This window comes from Schistocerca nitens, chromosome 4, assembly GCF_023898315.1.
Source record: "Schistocerca nitens isolate TAMUIC-IGC-003100 chromosome 4, iqSchNite1.1, whole genome shotgun sequence".
NCBI lineage: Eukaryota > Metazoa > Arthropoda > Insecta > Orthoptera > Acrididae > Schistocerca > Schistocerca nitens.
The window spans coordinates 801,757,432-801,769,580 of record NC_064617.1 but is presented as its reverse complement, the minus strand read 5'-3'; the positions used below and the strand labels follow the sequence as shown (position 1 = coordinate 801,769,580).

General features: G+C 40.6%; 1 protein-coding gene across 1 annotated transcript in view; it reads left to right on the top strand.

The window, feature by feature from the left end:
* The window catches only part of LOC126252210 (sialin-like), a 70,407-nt gene that overhangs the window by 40,562 nt on the left and 17,696 nt on the right, over positions 1 to 12,149 (top strand). The window contains exons 6-7 of the mRNA XM_049953081.1: positions 3,296 to 3,448; positions 11,484 to 11,616. Coding sequence (XP_049809038.1) covers positions 3,296 to 3,448; positions 11,484 to 11,616 — 286 coding nt within the window. The remainder of the gene's footprint in view (positions 1 to 3,295; positions 3,449 to 11,483; positions 11,617 to 12,149) is intronic.

Sequence of the window (12,149 nt, the reverse complement as noted above, 5' to 3'; positions counted from 1 at the left end):
CGGTTCCAGACTGCAGTGCCTTTAACCGCACGGCTACTTCGGCCGGCTCGAGGATAATGGAATGTAGTCGAATTAAGTCGGGTGATGCTGAGGGAATTAGATTAGGAAATGAGACACTTAAAGTAGTAAAGGAATTTTGCTATTTGGGGAGCAAAATAACTGATGATGGTCGAAGTAGAGAGGATATAAAATGTAGACTGGCAATGGCAAGGAAAGCGTTTCTGAAGAAGGGAAATTTGTTAGCAGCGAGTATAGATTTAAGTGTCAGGAAGTCGTTTGTGAAAGTATTTGTATGGAGTGTAGCCATGTATGGAAGTGAAACATGGACGATAAATAGTTTGGACAAGAAGAGAATAGAAGCTTTCGAAATGTGGCGCTACAGAAGAATGCTGAAGATTAGATGGGTAGATCACATAACTTTCAGAGGTTGTAATATGGACCAAAACAAGGAAAAAATGCCCAGGAGACATGGACTCTAAAATGCATACCTTAAGAGCTGTGAGCACTTGTTCGATACAGGTGATGTTTTTCACAGCAGCAAAGATGAACAAGTTCTAATAGCTCCTCGGGTATGCATTTTAGAGTCCGTGTTTATCGGACATATTTTCCTTTTTTGTCCATGAAATGCTACCTACCCTACAATCTTAGCAACAACAGCATCAGCACATGTATTCCCATGTCGGATGAGAACAGTTTTAGCCGGCCGGAGTGGCCGTGCGGTTCTAGGCGCTACAGTCTGGAACCGAGCGACCGCTGCGGTCGCAGGTTCGAATCCTGCCTCGGGCATGGATGTTTGTGTTGTCCTTGGGTTAGTTAGGTTTAATTAGTTCTAAGTTCTAGGCGACTGATGACCTCAGAAGTTGAGTCGCATAGTGCTCAGAGCCATTTGAGAACAGTTTTCGCTTGTAACTTTCGACTCGTTCGTTTCCGGTACAGGGACCCTCACCTCAAATTGACACATTTATCCTTTTACATCATTGTAGAAAGTCTGTAACATCAGCAAGGAATCACCATGTATCTACATACATTCATAGCCGCAGGCGCCTATAATTTTGACTCTTTGTAGCGGCGTCAGATGACGTTTCCGAACACGGGTTCCTACGTAAAACTTGACCTATTAATTCCCCCCACAACGTCCAGAAGTGTGTAAAAGGAATTTTGAAACACTTTATAGTATTAAACATTTATTATCATCCATCAAATACAAACTATAGTGAAAGGTCAGAAAAAATTACATTGAATTGTTCAGGAAAAGAAAATTTAAAAGTTCAGAGCAAAATGTGTCTTACGCATTACATTATTCAGACTAAATAGGCTAAGTACGTCCAGCGGAGATATCATGCTATAATCGATGACAAAACATACCAAAATATAAATATTTTAACACTGTGAGATTGTCCGCACTTTGTAAAGAGAGTGGACTAATGTGTGTAAACTTAGCTTACCGGCTCGCAGCCTAGCCCTGTTAAAGCCGTCCAGCCACTTACCCTCGGTCCCAGCCGTATTTACGTTAAAAGGAACAATGTATTGTTCTGGCCTTATCCCTTTCTGTGCTGAAGCTCGCCGTTCTCTTGTTAAGTGGGGTTTTCCGATACCATGAACCACCTGCTCGGTTTGTCTCCAAAATGCGTTTCACTTTAACTTATTTATTCATGCCCCTGTCCATATATTGGTAGATATTGTTTTGTTAGTTTTCGGTACATGAGATTACTGCAATTGCCTTTTGTTGCTATAATATATTATTATTTTCTGAGGATCTCATACCGTATCGTGCTGTCGTTATGTATCAAGTCATGTAAGGTCCATAAAAACCGGACGCCTTACAACACATGTAACAGTATGAAACCAAAACCATCAGTTCGCAGTATCATTCAACAAATGAGTAAAAAAACGTGCCGGTGGTGATGTGGTATGAAGAGCATCATAGGAAACATATCCTTTTTTTCGGCAGACAATCGTGAACTATTCTTCGCTACTGAAAGTTGTATATGAATGAAATTGTCAACAGTTTTGCCTCTCTTTTGAATTTTGCACTTTCCCGCTGTTCAGTGTCACTGAGTGTGCTTTTGATGTGCACTATTCTACGTGAGATGATTTTATATGCAGCAACACTGATTCGTAGCTTTATTGTTTGATGACTTTATGAGCAGCGGTCTGGAAATCAATAAAGTCCATTTCTTCCATTGTGAATATGTTGGGCGGTAAAGTAGGGCGTGTTGAAATAATTACTTCTGCAAATCATCACGTCTTGCGTTTTTCCATAAAGGCAAAATTTCAATGACAAGATAGGAAACTGTGGTCTGAGACCAGATTCTTATGTTATATCCAATCAAATACGCCACAAGGCACTACGAGGATGTACATACAAGTAAATATTAGCACACGGGTTTAGTTTTGTGCACACCAGTTAGCACTCCAAATTACAGTTTTCCCTTTGTTATCAGTTACATTTGCGGTATTGTTAGTACAATTCATAATGTGGAATAGGCATGATGTTTTGTTGTTAGCTCCACGAGTACCTTCACGCTCACGTCACAACTACCCTATGGCCTCACTGTTGTCATGAGCATGAAGGCAGAAGTTGTAGTATGAAAGCTGACATAAGAGCTTATCCGAATGCGTAAGAGGGGGAATAAACAATATTTGTTGCAGATATATTGCTAATATACAGGTGTCACTTTCACAACACGACACTGAGCGAGGTGGTGCAGAGGTTAGCACACTGGACTCGTATTCGGGAGGACGACGGTTCATTCCCGCGTCCGGCCATCCTCCGACTTCCTTCCCTGTCCTTCCCTAATCCGATGAGACCGATGCCCTCTCTGTCTGGTCTCCTCCACCACAACAATTCAACCCAACCCCAACAACACGACAAGCAATATGACAAATATTACGTTCGCGCGTTAAACTGATGTAATTCAAGGCTGACTGCCGAGTAGGTTTAGAATGAAGAAGACCGTGCAGCTACCACCACCACCTTTTTTTTAATTCATCATCGTTACAATTCGGTACCTTCGTCATATACTCGCACTGATGTAGCGCCTTTAGAACGAATAAAACCAATTTTGAAAAACTGGTACTTAGTACGTTTAGAATGTTAGGACCTCATATGTGAGGTATATCGAACAGAAATACGCCAACCAACATGGTTTCAGAAAATATCGGTAATGCGAAATCCAACTTGCATTTTTCTCCGTGCCGTCTTGAAAACCATGGGTCAAGGCTAAAAGGGACACGCAATATTTCTTGGCATCCAAAAAGCATTTATCGGAAGTACTGTGTGTCTGGTTCGCAGAGGAAGCTGCCCATCCCGTGGAAGAAGCTGCTGTCGACCCCCGGGCTGTGGGCGTGTGCCTCTATGCACCTGGGCATCGGCTGGGGCTTCTTCACGCTGCTCACCAGCGGGCCCACCTACCTCGCCAACATCCTGCACTTCGACATCTCCAGCGTGAGTACTCGTCACGAGTGCGTGTGATTTTTCTGCGCGCACTTCCGCACGCTGTCTAAGCGCGTCCATGCGTCCTTTTTCGGCTGTTTCACGGTGCTAGCATGTTGCCACAGATACATGTTTTTTATTATATGTATATTTATATTATATATAAAGTTGAGCTTCTCGTTGTCGCCCAGTAGTAATCTACTAAATGCACAATAGGAAACGTTGTTCACCGGAGCGTTAAATACAAGAACAATGAATCCGAATAATAAAATTTCATCAACTACATCAGGGCAATGGCAGCGAGACAAAAATAAAAATGAAGAAATGGTGCTACTTTTTGCGGTAGTAGATGGAGCTAATCTGAAAAACAAATCTCAGTCACCGGAAATTATGTACACGATGAATCAAATAACACTTCTGACATGCCACAGTTCAACGTGTCTGAACCAATATTTCTCTTAGTGATAGTGTGCAAAGAATCGAGTATTTTACAGCAAAAGTTAATAATCCTAATTTTTTATATTTATGGAGACATTGTATTGTATTGTATTGTATGTTAACCGGGGACCTAGAAACGACGGAGAGGCTCCGTCCCCGCCGCAGCCGCAGTGGTCCACAACCCCACGACGACTATCGCAGTACACTTCACCCCTCCGCCGCCCTACACCGAACCACTATTTCAGGGTTATTGTGCGGTTCGGCCCCCGGTGGACCCCGCCAGGGAACGTCTCACACTAGACGAGTGTAACCCCTATGTTTGCGTGGTAGGGTAATGGTGGTGTACGCGTACGTGGAGAACTTGTTTGCGCAGCAATCGGCGATATAGTGTAACTGAGGCGGAATAATGAGAACCAGCCCGCATTCGCCGAGGCAGATGGAAAACCGCCTAAAAACCATCCACAGACTGGCCGGTTCACCGGACCTCGACACAATCCCGCCGGGCGGATTCGTACCGGGGACCAGGCGCTCCTTCCCGCCCGGAAAGCCGTGCGTTAGACCGCACGGCCAACCGCGCGGACTATGGAGACATAAAATGTGTTTTCGTAGTGGTGAAATAAATTCTGAGTGATGCCGGAGAAGGACTAAAGTACCCATTTGAGATACGAAACCCTTGTCTGGAAACGAATGGGTTGAAAGTTAGAAACCTCAAAGTGTTTTAGGATAACTATACCAGTGGAGTATGATCGCATACGAGTCGTGTTTTCTGCTGTATAGAAAACTAATTTATTATGTATGCCGTTGATACCTTTGTACGCTATGAAAACTCGACTAACACGTAGGCGCACACCACAAGAAGAGGTGATAGTAGGGTGACGTTGTTGAGAAATATTCTCCTTGATCTCAGCGCACGTACGTGGTTCCAAGAATGACGTACTTATCACATTACACGTATTTCTCTTGGACGGACGCACAACACTATAACCCTCCTACATCTCCGGCTAATTAAGCTTTTTTGCAATATATGACCGTGTACCTAAAGCCCCTAATCTGTGGGAAAAAGGCATCTATTCCGACGAATAATGCAAAACAGAGAAGTAGATGAAGTTATAACCGAATCACCACTGCCCAGTGCTTTGGCAATGACGATTAGAAATAAGGTTCGGTTAACTTTACATATTTTTAATTACGTAAACTAGTTTTTTAATTAACAGTAGTGAGTGAAAAATTTGGAAGAAAGGTTTTCAAAGTATGTCATTAATGAAATAACCAACGGTCGCCAGCTCCTCACCGGAACAAGAACAATTAAACTGAAACTGAAGCCGCGCGGAGTGGCCGCGTCGTTTGAGACGCCACGTCACGGAATCCGCGGCACCTTCCCCCGGAGGTTCGAGTCCTCCCTCGGGCATGGGTGTGTGTGTGCTGTTCTTAGCATAAGTTAGTTTAAGTAGTGTGCAAGTCTAGGGACCGATGACCTCAGCAGTTTGGTCCCTTAGGAATTCAAACACATTTGAACACGTATAACACTGAATTTTGTACTCGTAAGCAATCTTACGTAACAATAGTTATTGGCGTCATGGCGTAGGAACAGTACCTAACGCACACTTTCCAGTACTTCACACCACACATGTCATAGTAGTTAGATAGTAATCAAATAGCAAACATATACAAAATATTATATTAATTTTCAAAGGTCAATTAAAGTAAGATCGTTTACTGGCTGTGGACAAAATCTTTTTGTTACGTTAAAACCGTAATACTGACTGTCGTAATAACAACAAGCGGAAATATTGTTTGAATTTAGGAGTTACTTTGATATTTCTTTGTAATAAAATTTACAAATTATGCCACAAGCTATAAATTAGAACTGTGCTTTGACAATGAAATCCAGTGTCCGAGTTACGTAAATTTTCACTACTAATTTTTTATTTTGAAAGTTACTCTATTTTTAGCAAATGAATTAATACTGGCTTTTGCATCATTCTGTTTCTGATATCATTCATACTATAACCAAAAATTTCATTATTACGCAACAGTCCAAAAGGTTGGAAAAATTATGTTTTGATGATTAATAAATCGATGTTCACTTCATTTTCAGTTCATTTTCTGATTATCTCGGTTCATACAAAGGGATAGGATGGAAACTACTTGGATAATGACTTACGAAAATTATTTACGTGACAAAATGCACGAAAACAATATTATTCAAGCAATAAAATTCCAACTACGCTGATCAGTCTATTGCACTTCTACTTATAAAAAGTTTAGTTCTTACTTCACTTTATGATGCCGTTGCTTTGTCGAGTGGCTTCATTTAGCGGTAAATAGGGCACAGGTTAATCTTCTTGCCGTACCATAGACAATAACAAGGGCCCACAGTACTCTTGATGTTACGTGAATTACTGTTGCTGCATTTGTACTGTGCCCAATAAATGCCATAGCTTGCCCATATTAATCATCCGCCAACACAACTAATTCAATTTTCACTGCTCCGCAGTTCGGAAACAGACTTTTTGTCCCCGCACTTTTGCATAGTCACACCAGCGAATACACACAACCAACGGCACCAATCGTCTCCTCACGACTCTCAACTGCTACTTTTTTGGCGCGCTCGGACGCCCAGCGATAATGCATTTTCAATTTACTACACTCTTTGACCATAACCTTTCCCTGACTAGGCCGGCATGTCTACTTAGAAAATGTCAACATTTCATGCGTATTCTCTTTCTTAAATAACAAGTAGCATATGTAACTTGACAACTTATTTACAAGAATAATATTCAGCACAACTAACGGCGCAAACTTCGCAAAACACGTAAAAAATGTATGATCATCCACAGAGTTGTGGTGTTAAAGTACATTCTGCGAAAGGTACACAGGAAGAGATCTTTTTTCCGTGATCGGTCCATTAGCCTCTATTGATCTCACTTGACATCTGTTTGTGTGTTATATACGAATCATCTGTAGAGACTTGCAAAAATTCTAGTCGCCTGTGACAACACTGGATTTGTGCGAACTGCATGTGACAGAGATTTTTACGCCCATTCCACGTGCCAGCATAGAAGGTGAGGATCCTGTGAAAGTTTTGCAGACAAATAAAACATTTACAAAAAATGTGTCCACCTACAATTTACTCATTGTCATCAGACGTGCGTTAAATTACAAATTTTGTCATTTTCGCTTCTGACATTCGATTGAGTCGTTTCAGCAGCTCTGTTGCCCACCTCAATTATTCCTGGAACTCTGTTGCGTCTTCACGGAAACACTTTGTATGTATAAATATGTTTTTGTTCAATAGGAAGAAGTACTTTCCAAAGCGATTCGATAGCTTAAGAAACTAAAATTACAGTTAAGCAGTATGCGTCATTGTTCACATCGAAACTTTTCCCAAGAAAACTGCTAATTTAGGATCGGTGTACGCGACAAAGCGCAGTTTCAGCTCGAGTAGGTTACATTCACAAGGAAGTGGTGTCGGTATATATTTCACAAATTTTCTTGCTTTTTCTTTGCGAGAACTTTCTCTTTGTGGACTGACACACATTTTCTCTGCCTTTACGATCTTCTACGTGATCTCAAAACACTGTTTCAAGGAAAAAGCCTTAATTACTGCTGTATACCATAACAAGAAAAAGTTTCAAATGTTAACCATATAAAAAAGCTTGCCCCCTTCGCTTGTTATCGCTTTCTATATGCCTTCTTTCCATATCTTGAAGTGATTATGAAGAATTGAGGGTGTGCTGTCTTCAGGGACTTATCTGTAAATACCCTGTTAATAAGTGCTAAGACCTTTAGCTGTTTGTATGGCAAGCAGCAAGTGATTAGCCAGAACACCTTATTTTCGAAAATAATAGATTCAAGGCTACATACACACTGATACGATCATTCTTATTATTTTCTGTGGGCTATGTTTTTTAACATAACTATTTACAGCTGGTATGGTTTGAGGTTATTCCTAGTTCTATAGAGCTTTAAAATGAACCTCTAATTGGACGTTAAATATTTCTTCACAATAAAAATTCGCCAGGTGTGAGTAATCCATCACTGGAATTGACAATCTCAACGATTGTTGCCTGTTAACGACATTGGTACTGACAAAATATTGGTGCTGGAAATTCCTAGACTTCCGAGAATGCTTAAATTTTAATTAAATGAAACTATGTGGTTTGAGAGACCTTATAAGTCTCAAATATCTATGATTTGTATATGTAGACCTTGTACCAAGGCTGAGGTCAGAACCTAGGTTTCCTGCTCACGGGGCAGTGCAGCGCAACAAAATTTTACTTTTGTGCTTTAGGTCCATACAGAAACGAATAATCTTGATCATTTAGTTCAGGAGCCCACAGGAAGCGTAAATGATAGCGATAACATACTAGACCTCTTAGAACAAAATATCCTGTGCAAATAGAGATCGTGATGACGGATACAGGGATGACTACACCGTCGTACCAAGACAGATACCGTAGGATTCAAACTCACCAAAAATTATCGCAAAATGTATCTATTTAAAAAAGTAGGAATAAATTCGCTTGGCGAATTCCTAAGAGATAGTCTCCATTCGTTCTAAACTATGTAAGTGTAGACCTAATGTGGCTAAATTCATAGAAATAGTATTGACTTAAATTAAGAGCTTCATACTAAGTATATCAATAACAAACGGAGCAGATCCTCAATGGCACAAGAAACAGGTCAAGATAGTGTTGCAGAAGGAACGAAAAAGGATAAGATTTAAAAAACAATCCGAAAGCACCAAGATTGGCAACAGTTTTCAGATGCTCGAACTAGTGCGGACTTCAATGTGAGATGCTTTTAATAGCACCCATAATGAAACTCTATATCGAAATCTAGCAAAAAATCCAAAAATGTTCTGGTCGTATATAAAGTACACCAGCGGTAAGACACAACCACTACCTTTATTGCATGCTAGTAATGATAATGTCAACCATGACTGCGTCACTAAAGTAGAGTTACTAAAGACGATTTGCCAAAATTCCTTCCCCAAAGAATATGCAGTAAATATTACATGATTCGGATCAAGAAAAGTTGCCAACATGAGCAACATGGAACTAGATAATTTCGGTGCAATGAAGCAACGTATTCATTCAATAAAGACGAGTTTTCAGGTCTCAATGGTATACCATTTAGGTTTCTTTCGGAATATGCTGATGACATAACTACATTTTCACCAATCATTTGCAACCGCTCGCTCGATAACAGATCCGTATCTAAAGCTTGGAAAGTTACACAAGCCACACACAGATCACACCAAATCCCAAAAAAAGGATACAGAAGTAATCGACTGAATTATAGGCCCAGATTAGTGATATCGATTTACAGTAGGATTTTGGAACATATTCTGAGTTTGAAAATTATAAATAGCTCGAAGAAAACTATCTATTGGCCTTAGCCAGCTCGGATCCAGAAAATATCATTCTTATGGAAAACAACTGGCTCTTTATTCACTAGAAGTAATGAGTTCTATCGACAGGCGATGTTGATTCTATATTTCTAGATTTCCAGAAGGCTTTTGAGACTGTTCCTCTCGAACAGCTTCTAGTAAAATAGCGTGCCCAAATTCGAGTCTTTCATAACCTTTCGACCATTGAGCATGTATTTCTGACAGCTATGAAATACATTTCACATGTTTATTCCCATCAGTGTTCAAAAAGTCCACTTGCCATTGAAGGCATAAATTGTAATTTCATGCACAGGATTGAACTATAATTAGCATATGCTTGTAGTAATTTAACTTTTCTGTAATCCACTTTCCATGTTTGCTGCGCTTTGAACAAGAATGTACCTGCTGTAAAATTTTAGTTGGGTACAAAATGGGAAGTTTTATCTCAAATTTATGTAGTGATACTGAGGATCAACATATCGTTAGCATATTTCACAAATCGATACAAAGTCCATGAGAACGACATGGAACTTGAAGGCTGCGACATAGAATATCTTAAATGTTTACTTGGGGGTAATGTAGTGATTTTATATCAAGGTTATACGTGAGAGATAATTTCAAGAGCTGTAGTAAATTATCTCTTATCGCGAGAGTGCGTATCTATCATGGAAGAAGTATTCTTTGAATTGCTAACTGATTGCTCTAATAACTGTTATCTCCTGGGAAATAATATTTCGAGATATATTAAGATGACGGCAGTATCTGGAACTATGTCGTGTCACACGGCGCTTGAAAAATTTTCGAGTTCATCTAATATTTTTGATTTTCGTAATTTTACATTTGTCAGGGGCTAGGCGCAGATCCAGCGTTCGGTACTGGAGGGAATCGGGGTCGCTGTTTGTTACTATTACGCCCCCGCCCCACCTAAAAAATATAACTTGGAGTCACTCCCACTTTTCATTACACACTAATGCCTAAGATAATAACTTCCTTTTCTTGTGCCTTTGCCACGCATCGACACAGGATAGGCAGGATTATGAACGGATTTGGCATTGTTACTTTATGGATTGGCCGGATGCTGTTTCTGTTGCCAATCCGCTGACCTTCCCCCTCCCTCCACAGCACGGAATTTGTGTACCTCCCCCCCCCCCCAACCGTCTGCGTGTAGTGTAATTCGTGCACCAAACGTTGCGAATTGTGTAACTGATGCGGGACTTGGTACCTGCCCGGCATTCAGCTATAGGAATGGGGGAAACCGCCTAAAAGCCACATCTAGGTTGGCCGGCACGTCTACGCTTGTCGTTAATCCGCCATGCGATTCGATTGAACCACAGACGATGATACATAGATGTCGAAACATATCTGGAAAAAAAAGAAAGAAAGAAATTGTTTTAGATAAGGCGGAGTTTATATAACACTAATTTAAATCTAAAAAAAACGGAAAAAAACATCAACAGGAGTTTCCAATCTAAGCAACATGATTCGTCGTGTACATACTTTACAGTGCTTCTTATTCAGTAACTCCAAGAACACACGATCACAAACTTGCGATTACGTACTATGTCCTCAGAGATATCGCGGAGACAAGAAGGAAAATCGAGTCACTTAGCCAGCTTCAGTCACGGTAGAGAAAGTCAACAAAACCCTCTTGTAAGGCGAATCTACAACAAGGAAACAGACGCCATAATACAAGTAACCAACAAATAAGTCTATGGTGCATAGACACGTCACAGAGAGACTAACGAGGTTCCAACAAAAACTACTTTTCAAATGAATTCATATAAACGCCAGTATTACTTCATAACAACAATGTTGCACCACATAGTGAATAAACTTATATATAAACTACAGTTACAAAACGCCTACACCAGCATTTATGCATGTACTTTAACATATACTGTGGTAACAAAAATTTCACTTAAAGGTAATCTACTAAAAAATTAAGGATGAAATTTCGACTATACGGTAAAAATACTGGGCTGATAGAGTCAGTAAATAGAGAGACCACAAAGACATTTCTAAACGAGGTACAGAGAGCACATTAAGAGCTGAAAATTCTGTCCCATTCATCCCTGATGCGAACTTTCTGCACACACCCAGCGCAACACCGAAGTCAGCACAAAAACAACGCTTTGAATGGGAATCAGAGAAGAGCAGGCATTAATGCCGTCATGAGGCGGATCTGATGGTAACTGCTGCGTCCTGTCTGTGCAGAACTCTGCGCTGTCGGCGGTCCCGTACATCGTGGGAGGTCTGGGCAGCGTCGTCTACAGCGGTATCCTCGACTACCTCATCACGAGCGGCAAGGTGTCCAAGATCAACGGCTACCGCATCTTCAACGGCATCAGTGAGTATTCCCAGCACACTGTCTCAGTGACGTACCACTGAAGTAATGTATTTCTACAACAACCAGAAAATCCATGTGGGACTTGTAAAAGGTAGGAAAATTCGCGTTAACAAGGATGCAAGGACTTGTTACGGGTTGAAAGTCGAACAAGCAAAAAAGGAAGGGTAAGAATATTTTTTAATAGATTTTAAAGGTAAGAACTGATCCTAATGCAAAAGATCGCAGACGACATAGCTCTCGGTCTGGTTGTAAGGAAGAGTTAGAAAGGTTGAAAGGAATAGAGCTGACACAAAGGGCGAAATATGTCTAAAGGATAAACAGAGCAAAGACGACGCCTATGAACAGTAGGTAAAGAGGAGGATAACGACGAAATTGGGAATGACTCAGTACTGGAAGAAGTGAAAGAATTCGTCTGTCTAGGGAGCAATACTACAAAGCAGGCTGAAACGAGGAAGAATCGAGAAGACAATGTACTTAAATAAAAAAGACCTACTGGTATTAGTTAATGATGTTGAAATTAAGTATGTCTGGAG